At 42.7% G+C, this 17,386-nt stretch overlaps 1 protein-coding gene across 1 annotated transcript in view; it reads left to right on the top strand.

Moving 5' to 3' along the window:
* Positions 1–17,386, top strand: part of MSN (moesin) — a 43,207-nt gene that overhangs the window by 16,880 nt on the left and 8,941 nt on the right. The window contains exons 2-5 of the mRNA XM_082289400.1: positions 6,092–6,175; positions 15,678–15,773; positions 16,302–16,576; positions 17,047–17,130. Of these exons, the coding sequence (XP_082145526.1) occupies positions 6,092–6,175; positions 15,678–15,773; positions 16,302–16,576; positions 17,047–17,130 (539 nt within the window). The remainder of the gene's footprint in view (positions 1–6,091; positions 6,176–15,677; positions 15,774–16,301; positions 16,577–17,046; positions 17,131–17,386) is intronic.

Genomic DNA, 17,386 nt, shown 5'->3' with positions numbered 1-17,386 from the left:
CAGAGCAGGATGGGGATGGTAGAGAGAGCTGGAAAGCTCCCAGGAGCTGCTGGGAGGGTTAACCTCTCTCTGGTACCTACAGTGTGGTTCCTGGGGTGTCCCTGCTACTGTTCTGTTCCCTGATGAGCTTAGAGGTATGAAAAGGCCCTTTAAGACTGCTGGAAGGGGGCTTGGTTAATTAAGTGTAATCCTTTGAGAAATTGCAAGCGCTTTCACATGACCCAATCCCAGCCTCACCCTGACACAGAGGACCCAGGGCTGTTTCAGTGGGGTGCTGGCGTTCGGGAAGGAGCCAGATGTCTGTGAGTATGGCTGGTGCTGGAGGTGTGGGGCATCACCTCTGATTCCCCCCTGAGGCAATGCAAAGCTCTGCTGTCTTCGCAGTGGGCCCATGTTGGCTGACCAGTGCACGGGGAAGGAAAGTGAAGCGCTGCAGAGCACTCATACTCCAGAATTCACTTGCCCGTTCTGAGGAACAGGGGACACATTTTGGTTAAACTTACCATATTGCTGCTAATCTTGCTAAAAGCCAAAACTGAGCAGGTTTTTAGATTATTAAGGTGCTTTATGAGATCTTAGTTCATGCAACTCTGGCTGGATTTGATGTGCTTCCCTGGTCAGACCTGTTGGAACTGGTGCATGGTATTGGTCTAGTATCTTTACGTGTAGTAACTGCTGGGTAAACTGGTTCCTTTTAGTGCAGAGGCTGTAAAGGTTGGTCTGGAATGTCTTTTTCATTGAGCTTGCTTCTGTTCCGTAACAGTCAAATTTGCAATAAAGTACAAGTTTTCCCTATGTTACTTTCTCCAGAAATAGTCCACTTGTTGCCTTTAACCTGGGAAGCAGGGAATACCTGAAGCTTGAAGCCTACAGCCCAGCAGGGTATAACAGCTTTCTCACATACAGGAAATGCAGGGAGGAAAGAAGCTTTAGCTCAGGGTCAGGGTTTTGTAGAGGTCGATACTCTGTTGTGCTGACTCTACTTATTATTCTGACATGAATTTCCTAGTACTCTATTCCTGTCTCAACTTATGACAAACAGAATTGTCTTTTCTACCTTTCATGCTGTTCAATGCACTGGGGCATTAGCACAAGCAATACATCCGTTACTGAGCGTGACAGTATCAGTCCTTCCTGTTTGTCCTGCCATATGCAGCTACACATTTTCATCTCAGGAAGTTGTTATAGCACACTATTAGAAGGGCTTATTCAGAGACCTTGAAGATACAATTACTGCTGCTAGTAAAATTGTTTGGAATCTCAGTGGGGTAGAAAGTGAGACTTGAAGGTATATGGGCAATACTAAAATACCTGAAAAGATGCTGCAGATAGGTACCTGGTGCCACTGTCTATTAAGTGTGTCTCTTGTAGACTGCTGAACAGCATGGGAGGAGGTGGGTAGGGGTGGCTTGTACCTTTGGAAAGCTTTTGCTAGTCAAAGGGAGCTTTCTTTGGCTGCAGCTGCTTTGGGGCTGGAAGAGTATCTCTTTCCATGCAAGAGGTTCTGTCTGTGCAGGAGGTATCACACTTGACAATACTGTCCTTGGCAGCAGGAAGCTCTTTAATATGCTCTGGCAGTGGCAAGCTTTAGCAGTACTTAGAGTGGTGGAACTATGGTAATTCCCCAAATAGAGAAGAGGAAGGGTTGCTAGTTTTCTATCTCTTTCCTGTAGCTGTTATGAAAGGAATCAGTTAAATATGAGCACTTTTTTTTTCTGAATGCTTTTTAAATTTGGTGAGTATAAATTTGAAAAATGATAGTTGAATGTTCTTGTAATGTGCAAAATGGCATCTGGAAGCATTTCATATAGTGTTACTAGGTGTTTGTATGAGAGGATATTAAATGATGATGGAAAGACAAAAGACTAGAGGCCACCTACTACAATAAACTTCTGTTAGTTTAAGATCCAAGTAGAATTAGAGACTTGCAAATATTTGTGTGCTGCAGCAGATATATTATAAATGCTGTGATGAAAAAATATAATTAATTGCTTTAAACAGAGTTTGAGTACAAATTACTGCCTTGGGATAGTATTTTTGCTAAATCTGTTGATGAAATCCAGTAAGCATTCTAAAAACACCTCCTGAGAGTTGAAAGTTTGATAGATGTTTAGTAACAGAATATTTGGAATAGGCATGTAGTATACTTGGGGATGAGTGCTGCCATGGTAGTTGTGGTTGAATCACTGGTGTGCCATGTCTTTCTCTTGCACACCTCTCAGCAGTGAGCGCCCTACCTGTCTGGACTGAAAGAGCTAAATTTGTATATGCTCAGCAGTCCAAAGTTGGATACCTTATTGACTTTTTTTTCTGTTTGCAACCCAAATTATAAGCATGCCAAGGCTTATGCCAGCCCTCAAATCTAGGAAAACCTTTTGAGATGGTTTAGAAATACAAAATCTAAAAGCTTAATGCTGATGAATCTTGAGGCTTGTCTTAGAATAAGTAGTAGTAGTGGTAGTAAACTAGATTGATAAATGGTTTAAAAGTGCTTTGGCAGAGTAACTCTGAAGGAACGAAACAAATGAGTCTAAATGACGATCTAAAGTTTAAATTATGAGTCTAAATTATGTTGGCTTTGTTTTGCTGTAGCATTTTTATTCCTGTATGTAACATTTGTGTTGGTCGGTACTCAGCTATGAATACCTTAGTAAGGTGGTTTTACTTAAGTGAGACTTTAAATGAATGAGGAGGAAGAAGGTAAACATGCAGTGCCTGACATGTACTTGTCTGGTACAGATTATAGCAGTCTGTAGATCTGTTCCTGTAGTTTGTTTGAGCTGCAGACAGAGCACATTAAGATCAGTGCCTCCCACCATCTGAAATGGTAGAAACCTCACTTTGAGCCAGCTGTTGTGAGCTGGAAAAACAAAACCACCCTGGCTTAGTAGCATATGGGGAAAAAAAATTCTTTGTGTGTTGTTTTCACACCAATGAGCCTTAACAAAGCTCAGTTTTATAGCAAACTAGCTTCTCAGCCAAGTATTAAATTACCACTGATGGTTCAAACTAACTAATGGTTAAAATGTCACTGGCACAGCCCAGGATGTGCTCTCCTCGGCTCGTTCTGCTGACAGTTCACAGCAGTGTGCTGTTGAATGTGTTAAAACCGTGTTCAGCTTGGGGAAACAGCACTACTGGGGTGTGGTTCTCCAAAGCACAAGCCTATTTCCTGTGGTATCTTAGCTTCTGCTGTCTTAGATCAGGCTGAAGTTGCAAGTGCAAACCCATTCAAGACATTGCTGCTCCTAAACCTTAGGTTGCTACTCATCTTGAGCAGAGGGGGCTTCTGGGGGCAGGAGGAGAAATGTGTAAATCTTCCTATTGAATGTATTAATTGAAGGATGATATCAGATCAGATAGCTTAAGGGTATTAAGTGACTGACAGTGAAGGAATTTTGCTGGTTCCAGCATGGGGCCTTATTTTATTGTGCTAACAAAGATGTGAGTCTTGATAAATATTCTGCATGAATTATGAATTATTATGTTCAGTTTTCTGGTGCTCAGATATTTGGCCCTCAATCACCTGTGCAGATGATATCTGGTAAGAGTAGCAACTATGCTTTGTCCATAAAGAGTGGAGCAAAAAGACTATTTTTCTTTCATGGTAGCTGATACATTAATGCTTTAGGTGAACAGGAAATACTCCAAAGCTAACAAAATGCAACCTGTAACTTAATGGCTCATTTAATGTAACCCTTCTTATACCTGAGTGTAGCTTATGAACAGCTTTGCTCTCACCTGGTGGGTATGCACGGCAAATCAGGCTTACAAGCCAGCACTCTTTCTGCTAGAAGAGTTTGCTTCCGAGTGTAAGTAGCAAAGCTGTTTTGAGGAGCATTCAGCCCTTCTAGGAAGTGGCCAGATTCTTGTTTCACCAATGCACTGTGAAATTAGCCCATTGTCAAGGTTTAGGATTTGAAGTGAATAATTTTTGGGAAGGTATGTACTAAGAGAACTTAAGGCATCTGCATGCTATTGAAAGCTGCTAATTTTAAAAAAGAGCTTCATTTTTACAAGCTTAGGTCATTTGTTCTTTCCTTGCTACTACTGTGGTGGGATGGTTTTGCCTTAGTTTGGCATCATTGTGTCAGGAGGTTTAGAGGGCTTCAAAACTGACTTATTCCTGATATACTTGTTCATGATATCTTTGTTCTTGTAATGTCTAAATAGCATTCCTTTTGCATGAAACAACTAGAACTTCAACTTATGTGTACTTCAGCTTAGCTGTGCTAAGCCTACCTTTAACCTTACCAAATTTTTAGCTTAACTTAAAACAAGAAAGCCTTCAGGTTTGTATTTGAGGATATCAAATACAAAATAGTGGTGTGCCTAGTCTGAAGCAGGCTTTTTGGGAAACCTCAAAAAGTATTTGGATGTAGTTAGTGGTCTCTCTTTTTGGCACTTACCTATATTTAACTAGCAGAACACTTCTTGCTTATAGGGAAAAACCCCCTGGTTCTAGCTCTCTTGAAGTCTGGTTTCTTAGTAAACAAGATGTGAAATCTGTACATATTCTTGGTAGAAATACAGGAATCAGAACCGTCTGTGATTATATCAGTATTATGTGGTTCCTTGAATATTTCTTTGCTTACTCTTGCTTTTTTGGTCTCCTGTGTCATGCAGTTAGCTTATAGTCTAAATATGACTTTGAGTTGTTCTTAAAGCTGTTCACAGTGTAATTCCCTCCACCCCTCACCACTGGAAACCTGGTGGAGTGTACTAATAGGATTGATTGCACTGAAGAACAAAAAATTAGGATTTGTTGATCTGAGGTGAATGACTTGGCAAGAGAGAGAACTGTTAATGCAAGGACTGTGTGCTGGGGTTTGGTGCACTGTGAGTATCTTGTCTGTACAACTTCAAGCCTTGAACTTTTGCTTTGATGGAAAAATATTTTAAATAAAGCTGTTTTACTATGTACATGTTGTGTTCAAAAGTTGTGAAATATCTTTACCTTTTTCAATTGATAGGCATGCAAATAGAATTGGATTCTCAGGCAGCTTGGTGTACTCAAGAGACCTCACTTTCCCTGGCCTAAAGTTAAGGCATCTGCTTTCAGGCCAGGACTGTTTCTGTCTAGCCCCAGGCATCTAAATCATGTTTCCCAGTAATTATCAGGAGTTTTGAAAGGGATCAGCAATGTTTTACATTAGCATTTGAGGTGAAATGCCTCTGCTGTTTAACGTGCTTCATGAGAAATGAAATGTGTGTATGTCTTCCTGCTTCTGTGGGATGAAGCTGCAAACTCCCTTGCTGCAGTCCCTTGGCCACTTTCATGTCACAAGTAAAAATGTGATGGTGAGATAGTCCTGTCAAAATAGTGCATCATATAACATTTCTTCTGGAAGACTATTCATGGTCTTGCATCTAAGGCTAGTATAGTAATGAAATCTTGATTGCAATTTTAAATAACACCTAAACAATTTCTGCAGTCTTTAGAGGTCTTTCATCTCCCTGAAAGAATTGGAAAGCAGTATTGGCAGCTCTACTGCTATGGGAAGTGTTCTCATGTTCAGCATGCAGCCTTTTTGTGTTAGCTTGTGAGAGCATCCTTACATCCTGTCTGCTTCATACCCACAGCCCTTGGAGCATGTCAGGGATTGTGCCTTATAACTTCTCCAAATACTCAAAAAGACTGGAAATGTATTGTTATTATTGACCAGCCTTCTGTAGCGGCCTGAGTTGTTAATGCTTCTGGGAACTTCCTTGATGTTCGCCCTTCAAACAAAAGGGTTGGATGGCTTCTTGTGTGCACCAAGTTTTGGAACATCTCTACTTTTGTGAAAGACAACAGAATGCTCTACTTTGGAAATTAAACTTCATAAGATATAAATGGCTCTCATGTGTGTCAGTACATGTGAATATTTGTAGGACCAGAGAGGATAAACACACTGCAAAATAGGAAAGTTATATTCTACAGGAAAACTGTGAGTACCATGATGGTGGAGCAGATGACTTTGTGACTGCTAGCAGTGAAGTTCCTGGAGGCTTGAGACCTGCTTCCTGGTCCTGGGCAGATGTTAGTTCTTGTTATTGGGTAGCATCACTTAGAGCATGTGTTGTAATGATGCATTTTTCTGTCTTCCAGATCAGTGTGCGTGTTACCACCATGGATGCTGAGCTGGAGTTTGCCATCCAGCCCAACACCACAGGGAAGCAACTCTTTGATCAGGTAAGTGATGGAGCTCCAGAAGATATAAAGTTGGTAAAAACATTGTAATTCTATTGAGGCAACAGCAAATAATTTCTAAAAGACTTCAAAGGTTGAGTGTCACTGTATGTAATAGCTTCAAGAGAACACAGCACAGTAAGAAATTGTACTTTTTTTTTCCCCAAAACTACTGCATTTTTTAATTTCCAAGAACATTTTAGGAGCTATTCTTCTAGTGGACTGAATTGGTGCTATGGCTCGTAATAATGGTAATTGGAAAGCAGTAGATATCTGCAGTCTTAGTTTATAAGTCTTATGGGGGACCTAGTAAGCTAGGCTGACTTACCTGCAAGCAGTGTGTAAGTGATTCCAAAGGGCTGTTGGTCTTTAAATCAGGCGAGGCTTAGCTGGGTTTCAAATGCTGCTGCAATTTTTAAGTGCAGGTGAAGTGATTCTGTACTCCCATCAGGCCCTGAGGGAAACCTTAAGAGCAGTGATGTACCATACTGTGTTGGGCTGTCTGCATGGGGTACTTCAGCCTTCCCCTGCATTCACTGGCTAGGCAAACTTCCTCCTGCTTTGGCCCAAACAGAAGCAGGGAGGCATGTGCAGCCCAAAGCTCCAGCAGCAGATGACAGACATTATCAGCTGCAGCAGTTGAAACTTTGACAGGCTCCACTGTGTTCCTCTGCTGTAATTGGCCATGGATTTGCTCCTTGGAGAAAAATGGGAACAGTAAGTTCATAGCTCAAAGAAATGCAAATTGAATCTTGGACTAATGACAAGATGAAGGAACTGCCAGACCAGATATGTCAGAGATTTGGGTGTGGTTCAGTAGAGCTAAGCATTCTGGGGTTAGCTCTACATAGTACCTATCATAAGGAAGAGAGAAAATTAAGGGCTGATTCACCCGTTGAAGTCAGCTATTTCATTTGGGGCCAGCAAATATAATTTAGATTTTAATTTTTTTTAGATCTTTAACCACGAACTACTGTTTTCTCTTGTACTCAGCTGGATGATTCAACACTAGATGATATATTGCTCTTTACAGCACAGCCCTGAAATGGAGGGAATGGAGTGAGATTCGAAGGTTTAGTAAAAGAGCAACCTTTCATAATCGGAAAAGTAGAAAGGCTTTCAAAAAAGTTCTGAATTGCAGTGTAGTTCTCAGCCATCTATATCTTACTGTGTAGTAGCTCCTGCATATTTTAGCCCTGTGTGGCTTGGATTGATAGAAGTGAAAGCCAAGTTCTGTCCAGAATCCATGTGTGCAACATGGAACTCAGCCAGTTAGTTCATGAGAGTGTTTAACAATGAAGCCCATGTGTCATGTCCTCAAGTTCATCAAAAAATGAGCTGGTTTTTTTTTGGTTTTTTTTTTTTTTTTTTTTTTTTTGAAGGAGGTGTTCTTCATGTGGATGCTTCCCATGATTATTTTTCAATATCTGGCTTCTGCTATTATCCAAGCAAAGCACCAAGTGCTAAGAAATGGTACTACTCACATCAGTAACATTTTTAATCTGCACATGATATTTTCAGTCAGCTCTAGGTCATCTGCGGCTTCTGCTGCAAACTGACATTGGTGGCAGACTTGGGCTTCATCAGTTTGTCTCTGAGAAGCATCCAGTCATGTTTCCAGTATAGCAGCTCTTCATGTCTAGTAATTGATTTCACTCCTTTATCATGCTCTTGGACAGCTGCACGTTTTCCTCCCTTCAGTGTGTTTCACACAGCACCTGTCTAAATAGAAGTTTTGTTTTGCTTTTTCCACAGTAAACACTTTGCCAAGGGAGAAAACAAATGCTGTTACAGAACTGAGTTTCTAAGTTGAGGCAGTGTTTACTTCACCTAAATTGGATTTGTAGGTGAAGTTGGAAATGGGGGAAAAAATGTGTCTGAAGCTAGTTTTAAGCATTTGCTATTTTTAAAAGGTCTGGTTGACATTAAACTTGCTCCCTTTAGGAAAGGGATGGACCTTTAAATATATTGTCAGCTGTTACATATCCAGTATGTTTCATGTGACTGAGCTGTTTGTGTGTATTGGTTCCTGTAAAGGGATAGTCCAGTGCTATTGTCCCTGCTGACACTGTGACTGCTCTCTGGCTGGTCATTGTTCACTCTGCCTCAGTTTCTATCCTTAGGTTTCTGGGGTCCCATGATGGGGTGCACAACAACAAAGTTACTTCTGTTTATTTTCTAGCTCCCTTAAGCCATGTTGTGCCCCTGGACTTGATGATAATCTAGTATTTTCTGCATGATGCTGGTTCTAAAAAAAGAGCTGCTTTCATCAGTGCTTTTTTGAGGGAAGGCAGGGCTCCTCTACAAAGCAGACATATGGTTTTGCTGTTGCAGGACATTGACCTCCTGGTGTGAAACCTGATTTTTGACTCTTGTACAGAAAAATTTTAAGATATCCAGCATATTTTTGCCCTAGGGTGCCCTTTCACTTTGAACTGTCAGTTCTGAGTTAAGCAAAAGGAAGCTGCTAAGCATTACCAAGCTTTCTAGCTGCATGGCTGCCTCGGTACAATTTTCTGGCTTTACTGAGTAACATTTAGGCACCACCTAGTGTGTATAAAGGTAGATAAATGTATTCATTACGCCACACAATTCCAACCCACTCTGAACAGGATTCAGAAGACTTTTGGAAGGCTTGTAGCTAGGCTTTAGCTGAATGAGGAGAAAAACACTTGAATCTAAAGTTCCATAGTAATGATAGGTGAATGGGGATGAGGTAGAAATGTTCCTGTCTTCCTCCTTCCTGCTTGGTTAAATTTCAAAGTGAATTTTTGTAGTGACAGAACAATGCAGATGCTTCACTGCTTTGTAGGAAGTAGTTTCTGCCCCAAGGTGCTGGCTGTAGAAATACGCCCGAACTGATATATATATGCAGTAACATCATGATTGGTACTAGAGCTCTTCCTATTCTCTAGTCTTGTGACTGTGCAGCTTTAGCTTAAATATCTTAGGCTTGTGTGCATGGGCAAAACCTGGATTAAATGAGACAGGACTGTACTCTCTGTCTTCTGTAGCTCTGCTGATGTACCTCATAACATCAGTTGCTGAACTCCAGTGCTTACTGGCTCGCTAGCAAGAACGGTAACTTTGCTCCCATTCCTCAGCTGCCAGTGATGGATTAAAAGAAGAGCTCAAGGAAGGGCTATGTGTGTCAGGGATGCTGCTTATCCCGCAGGCCTGATTGCTTCACAGGTACCTTGAAATATTGCTTTCCTGGGGATACAGAGCACAGGCACTGCAACAGTGATAGTTACTTGTTTTCCTCCTTTGACCCTTTTCTGTATTGAACTGAAGTGCAGCTGGTCTGGAGAGTAGCAAGTAAACCTAAGCAGTGCTTTGCATTGTACGTCTTCTACGCATAAAAGATTAATCTGTTGTCTGGTGAAACTTCCTAGTTGCTTGTTGCTGTGGATGGCTTTGAAATTGTGTCCCTACAGTCTTTTGCCTCTCAAACTTCCTTTTTTTGGGTAAATTGATTCTAGCTTGAATCACTGAGCATCCAATCTCCTTAAAGAGGTGATTTCTGTCCAATTAAGAGACATGAAGACAAGTCACGGGTTAAAGAAAATGTGACCCAAGAAACTAAAATAGCTATCACTTCAAACTTTAAAAACATGTGTTTAACCTTCCTAAGATGCTTTTGCTCATTTTTGTGAGCTTTTGGGGTCAGGACTAAGCTTGTAAGAGAAAAGTGCACTTATCTATGCGTTAAAATTACAACAATAAGCATGTCTCTACACACTTTAAACCTAGTCACTGATGCTGTATTTTATGTTCAGCATTAAGTTTTATAGATAGTGGAATGTGTGTTGAGAGGGTTATTTTTGTTTCATTTTCTTTTTAATTCTTAAGGTTCTTTCAGATTTCATGAAGAGCCAGATCTCCTAAGATTCTGAGTTTGTGTGCCCTGGCTTGTCTTGCCTTGTTTTTCTAGCTGCATGGCCTCCAAGGTAGTCATGCAGCTAAGAAACCTTGGTAATGCTTAGCAGCTTCCTTCTTGCTTATCTGCTGCAGTGAATTTTGTGGTTTTGTAGAGTACCAGTTTGTCAGACTTCTTTAGTGTTTGCTTAAGCTTACAGCATGAGCTGACCAAGCCCCTCTTGAATTTTGACTAACTCCATCTGAGTTGAGCTGTGTTTGGAATAAAGGTGGTTGGTGTCTCATGGCCTGCAAACTAAGCTTTGTGAGGAGGGTCAGTGTAAGAGAAACCTTTAGCCTTGGTAGGGTCCTACCTAACAGCATTTAAACATACAGGAAATGGCTCTGGAACACTTGTTCCACTGGGTGAAAGCACCAAAATGAAAACTCACTAAGGTAGTTTGATGGTAGAAAGCAGCAAGTCTCAGGACAGTGGCTGGTTCCCCCAGCAAACCCCAGAACTCTTGTTCCTGTAATGAAGGCTTGTGGTTGAGTGGTATGAAAATGTGTTTCAAATTTCACAGGAATATGTGGAAACTTTCTGACTTTTAGAAAAGCAGTAGTTCCAACCAAAAATGGACTGCTTGTTGCTAAAGAGGTCACTGGCAAACTGCAATAAGTTCAAAAACTTGAAGATCTTGTTGTTTAGCACTCTGGCATTTTAGCACTTTGGAAGGGAAAATTAGAAGTATATCCACCAGTTAAATGGAGGGAGAACAGTTGAATATTTGTGGCTGTAGGTGGAGCCTATCTTGGGTACTAAGTTACCTGGAAGACCACATTCTAAGTAGTTTTTGACTGGCATATGAAACTGCATGTGTGGCACCAGTTCAGAGCTCCTCCAGCAATAAGGTTAGCTGGCAGTTTTCTCTCAGATGTACTTGACATGCCTGTCATAGAAGGGGAGAGAGACCTACCTCATCTTTAACTAGGGCAACACTCAAGGCACTTGTACCATGTTATAGCCTGAGATGATTTGGCCTTTGGTGCAGGAACTTGATCCAAGTGGAATGCCTTTTCCTCTACTTGCGTGTTTTGGTCTTGCCCGCGTGTAAATAGTGCTTTCATCAGGATGTGTACTTGTTTGCCAGTGTGGTCGTGTGTTCCCTGGGCTGAGAATAACAGCCATTTTTAATCATTATCTTGATGCTAAAATCTGCATTTAAGAGGCTGCTTCTGGCTCCCTCTACTGCTGTGGAGCAGCACCCAATGGCAAGAACATAGTTCAGAGGGAGATGGGTGAGTGCTGAGGGGAAGGACAGGAATTATGCAGACCTAAAACACGTGGAGTAAGAAGGAGTGAGAGAAAAGGTTACCTGAAAGATCTTCTGTTTCTTCTCTGAACCTAAGTAAAAAACCCGTACTAATGTGTGCTTAGACTTTCTGCAGAGGATGAAGTGAGTCACCAGAAAGGCACCTTTTCCCCTATGTCAGTATGGCTTACTGAATAGAATTTTAAGCTAAAGGTAGTACTTAATTAAGAGCTTTGTAGTAGCTAGTCAAGGTACCACGGGACAGCTGGATTTTAAGGCTGCTCTGTTGCCCACTGTAAACTGAGCCTTATCCAGCATTCTAAACAAGACCCAGGGACTGACTTAATGCTCTCCCTGGCATGAATGAAAGATGTTGCTCTCCAGATGAGAGTGTAGATTTTAGACATTTAAGTATTGTGGTCTGTGTTAAACTGTACTTTTAATTCTCCCATTCTTTGTGCCAGCCCTTCTCCAGCCTTAGCCACTACCAGTAGCTGTCTGCTTTTTGGAACATCTCACAGTTCATTAGGGCTCTGAATGCTGTACACCCCCAGACATAATTATGCTGCTGCCAGCCAGATTCCTTGCAGCTGTAGAAAGCTGTTTCTTCTCCATGCTTTTTCCCTTGCTAAATGGAAATAAATAGCCTGCTAAAGCTGTGGAGGGAGGAGGACTATCCTCCCTGCCTTAGTTCAGTGGCAGCTTGGGAGTGTGATGGTGAGTGCTGTGCTGTCTCCGCTCTTCTCTGTCCAGCTTGTTGTTGTCTCTGCTATTGCTGTGCAGGCTTCTGCTGTGGAATAAAAGTCCTTTTGTGTGGGACCACAGTGTGGAGCCTTTCAGCTGCTTGCTGGCAGTCCAGCCTGTTGAATTCCCAGGCATAAACTGCTGTCGAGTGGAAGAGAGGAAAGCAGACCCACGCAGTCAGAGTGAGGAGCTTCTATCCCATTCATATGTTAATGCTTCCAAGAACAGAGCTGTCCTTGGGCTCTAGGATAGCCTTTCTTCCCCTCCTTGAACCATCTGCTTCTAATCACAGACTCACAGAATATGCTGAGTTGGAAGGCACCCACAAGGATCGAGTCTAACTCCTAGCCCTGCACAGGACCATCCTCAAGAATCACCCCATGTGCCTGAGAGTGTTGTCCAAATGTTTCTTGAATTCTGTCAAGCTTGGTGCTGTGACCGCTTCCCTGGGGAACCAGTTCCAGTGCCCAACCACCTTCTGAGTGAAGACTTTTTCCTGGTATCCAACCTAAACCTTCCTTGACAGCTTCAGGCCATTCCCTTGGGTTTGGTCACTGGTCACCACAGGGAAGTGATCAGTGTCTACCCCTCCTCTTCCCCTCATGAGGAAGTTGTAGACTGTGATGAGGTCCCCCCTCAGTCTCCTCCAGGCTGAATGGACCAAGTGCCTTCAGCTGCTTCTCATAGGGCTTCCCCTCAAGGCCCTTCGTCTTCATTTACCTCCTTTGGACCCTCTCTAATACCTTAATGTTAGAGATTAATATCTTTCCTATATTGCAGTGACCAAAACGGCCTGTACATAGCAAACTCTGATTCTTCTCCAGAAGCCTCATTAGCCGTGTGCATCCTGCTGCGTGATGCACAGGTGACCTACATTCCCCTGAATCTGCAGGGGCTCTAGTCCACCTCTCCAGTTCATGTTCAAGCAAGGACAGGTTGAATAACTACAGGAACCCCAGTGGGATGATGTATATAGACACATGACCCTAGTGTAGGTTTTCTCTTTGTGCGTGCCACCAATTGCATGCCTCTGCTGAAAACTGCATTTGGTTTTTCTGCCTGAAAGGAACAAAGGCCCTAATGCTGCTTTTGAAAGGCCAGAAGAAATGTCTGATCCAAACCCTAAACAATTTAATTAGGGATGTGTTTGTGGGGAACCTATGTCTTTGGTGATGTATCTTGCCAAAGTAGAGACCACATCAGAAGGGAACAGAGTGTACCTTCGGGCATTACAAAATTATATCAATTGACCTGGGCAATTGGGCAGCTGGTTTTCACAGGGCAAGTCTCAGTCTCTGCATCTAGCTGTTAGCCCCTTTCTAAGGGGGAAGCTCTCAGCAAGCCCGAGTTGAATGGTATGTGAAAACAGCTGACAGTGTTGTACTTTAGGAACCACGTCAACCTTAAGACAGATGTCTTCTTCCTTCCCCTTTCTTGTCCAGTAATGGAGGTGACCAGTAGGTGCCTTGTTTGCCGGTATGAGACCAACTCCTGCGTCTTCAGGAGAGATGTGGGGGAACTTCAGTGTGTAGGCTTGCTGCACCCTGTGGCATGTCCCAGGCATTTTAGGGCACAAAGGGTGATGTCTTGATAGCAAACAGGCTTTGGAGAAACTTCCTTTTAACCAACAGTGGCACTGTACTGCAGTAGTCTTGCTGCCCCACCATGAGGCTCTTGTCTCTTGTCACAGCATGTCTTTAAAGCCTTCTTATTTACATAGCATGCCTGGTATGCTAGGGAACTACAGAGAGAGCTTACATAGTGGTGTAGCTAATGTCTGTGGTGGCTCTTTGTCCTGGCACAAGGGATAGCATATGGATTTACCCACTGCACTTCCTCTTAATGGTGCTACTCAGTAAAGAGCTGTATGAAAGGCCTGTCCATAGCTATCAGTGGAGTAGGAGCAAATCTTAAAGTAGCACAACCTAGCAGGGTGATTAATGACTTGCCCAGGAATAGTACATTTGCATAATAAGTGAGGGGTGTACCTGAAAATGGAGCTGTCTTCCTGATTCCTGGCAGTTACAAACCTGTCAGAGCTGTTGCATTGTATTTTGGCTATTCATGTTGGCTTACAAGTAGCTGAAAAAAATCTGTTATTTATAAATAGCAACAAGCCTTAAAGAGCTGAAGGAGAAGAAAGAATATTACACACATCCACTTAAGACCTCTTATATGCCCAATCATCTTTCTGTTCACTGCAGCAGGAGAGGCTGGTGGCCAGGGCATTATCTTTGTCTGAACTTACCTCTAACGTGTTCCCAGCCACTGGTAAATTGTCATGGGTTATCAAGCATAGTCCCAGAAGTGATGTTCTGCAAAGGGGTGCTTACAGCTTCCTCTGTGATCTGACAGAACCTATCAGCTGGCCGGTTTGAATATGGACAATTCTTTAAGCCACTTAAAGTTGTGACTGCCTCTGTGATCCACACTTAAGAAAAGAAACCCTGAGGCAGAAGTGCTCTCTTGTTTCCAGCGCTGGCACAGGTGGCTCCGGGCTCCGTGCGGGGGCCAGTGGGCCCGGCCCAGGCCCTGCTCGGGCCAGGCTGGGCCAAGCCACGGCCATCCTGGAGCCGATGGGCCCTGTTCCACCCGCGGAACCTCCCCCCCCCCCCCCCTCCCAGCCCTGCTGTGAGCAGCTCGGCTCCCTCCCCTCTCCACTTCGATAAGCCACATTCCAGCTGCAAGGCCTAGGTGAGGTTAACCCTTTTTATTGCTGTGAAGAGCTGAAAACCTGAGGGAAGAGAAAGAGGAGATGCTTAAAGCTGAAAGTCTGTTGTGAAGCTATGATATATCAGAGTATCCCGTTGTCATTTCATCAAGATATGGGGGGGTGGAGTGTTCAGCTCGTGCTTGTTAGCAAAAACACCTGCACTGAGATAGGCAGATGCTGACACAGCTGTAATTTCATGAGACGTTTGGACAGGGAGAGATGGACCAGGTGAGGACTTTTGCTCCAAATGAGAAAGGAGAAAACCTCAGTTCCTAGAGATGCTCCCAGAGATAGTCCTAAAGATGAAGATGAGGAAGACCCTTTGCTCCCAGGGAAGGAGAAAGGCCTCTGTTCTTGTTTCTGAACGGCTCAACCTTAAAATTGTACCCCAAAAACTTCAAGAGTGGACCCTCGAAAGCAGTTGCGGGAAAAGCTGCAAGTTGGGGGAAGGGACTCACACATGAGCAGAGAGACCTCTTCCTAAATGGACTGAACAATATTTGGAAGTGGGTGGCTGTCTCCTTGTGATAATGTGTTCATAGCATGAGCAAGAGAGACTCCTCTTCCTAAATGGACTGAACAAGGTTATTATGGAAGTGGTAAACAGACTGAACATCTCAAGGGTTGTCTTTTTACACTGTCAGTGGGAGAAGGGAGGAAGGTGGGGGGAGGAGAAGAGTTCTGAAGGTGTGGTATATTTTTTTTTTCCTCTTTTAGTTCTGTTAATAAACTTCTTTATATTCTTTCAAGTTTGGTGCCTGCTTTGCATTTCTCCTAATTCTTATCTCACAGAAGATGAACAGTAATGAGTATCTTGGACCAAACCACTACCTAAATTCAGTCCATCTGAGGATCTTGCTAATCATCTCTTTTTCAGGTTGTCAAGACAATTGGTTTGCGAGAGGTCTGGTTTTTTGGACTTCAGTATCAAGACACCAAGGGTTTCTCAACATGGCTAAAATTGAACAAAAAGGTATGTTTGCTCCAAGATTTTGCTTGTCCTTGTTCTCTTCTCTGGGAGTGCAGGGGCAAATTCAGTCTCCATACTTCTGTCAGGGATCTGTTCTTGCCTATCCATGTACCTCAAGTACTGCAAGATCAGTGAATTGGTATTGTGGTGTCCACACACTCCCTCCCCAGGGTATGAGGAGTTGTGGTATCTGACCTGGTCCTGCATCAAGCTCTGTTTGTTACCTGGCCAGATCTGTTGCCCTTCCTGGTAAAATGTTGATGTGGTGCTCATGTGAGCATCTTGGCTGGGGAGAAACCTGGAAAGTAACTTAGCTACCACTGGTCTTAACTACTGCCTTGTGTAAGTCCAGTGGGGAGAAGTGATGAGGTATTTTAGCAGTAAGTAATTGAAAATCCTTGTTTTTTTTGCCCACCCCCTTCTGCATTGGAAAGGAGAAATTTTTTTTCCAGTGCATGCTTGTCTTCCTGTTTGTAAACTGCTCCCCTTCACTTGGTATATAGGCTATAAAATCTGCTAACTCTGTTCCAGGTAACAGCACAGGATGTACGTAAAGAAAGCCCCCTGCTTTTCAAATTCCGGGCCAAGTTCTACCCAGAGGATGTGGCAGAAGAGCTGATCCAGGACATCACACAGCGCCTTTTCTTTCTCCAAGTGAAGGAGGCAATTCTGAATGATGACATTTATTGTCCTCCAGAAACAGCTGTCCTTCTGGCTTCTTATGCTGTCCAGTCCAAGTATGGAGACTTCAACAAAGATGTGCACAAGTCTGGCTACCTTGCTAGTGATAAACTGCTCCCACAAAGGCAAGTGAACCTGCATAGTCTTAGACATTCTCTGTCTTAAAGGATTTGTAATTTTTTAAAATTATTTTTTAAGTGTAGGGGGTGTTTTGATTGCAATGCTCAGAATAAAATATAGCCTTGTGCCACTCTTAGCATTTAGATTAGTATTCAATTAATTAAAAGCTTTAACCTTAAGCTTCCTATTGCTACTTTGAAACCCTAATCAGAAGTAGTGAGAGAAGCTCCAAAACAAAATACGCTACAATGAGAAGAAAAACTGAAAAAAAAAATCTGTCATTTGTTAGAAATCTGAATACTGACCATTGTGTGTCTGTCTAGCCTTTTAATAAAACTGTGTCTCTTGAAATATTTTTACGGGGATCTCTCATGCTAATGGAGTATTTTATGAAGCATTAGTATAGAGTGATGTGATTGTGTGTGTGCCTATATGTAGTGCTTGGTTTTAAACATCCCATGTATGCTCTTTCTAGGGTTTTGGAGCAGCACAAGCTTAACAAGGACCAGTGGGAGGAGAGGATCCAGGTGTGGCATGAGGAACATCGAGGAATGATAAGGTAACTGATGCAGTGTGAAACTGCTGTATTTAAAGTAGTGTTAGTGTGTAATGCATGAATGCATACAAAAATCTGTGACTTGCTTCAGGATAAGTTAGCATTCTTTAGGTTATTTTGCTCTGAGTAACGAGGTTCACTTGCCTCTGCACTTGCTGGTCCACATCAGCTGGCTGTTCTTAGTAAAACAAGACTGAGTTTGCAGAGTTTGTAATTATCTACTAGGGTGATGCTTAGAACCTTTGCCAGCTTGTTGCTG

The sequence above is a fragment of the Coloeus monedula genome, assembly GCF_965178545.1.
Source record: "Coloeus monedula genome assembly, chromosome: 12".
In the NCBI taxonomy this organism is placed as follows: domain Eukaryota; kingdom Metazoa; phylum Chordata; class Aves; order Passeriformes; family Corvidae; genus Coloeus; species Coloeus monedula.
Note: the sequence above shows the minus strand (reverse complement) of the source record. Positions and strands in the feature narration are given on the sequence as shown.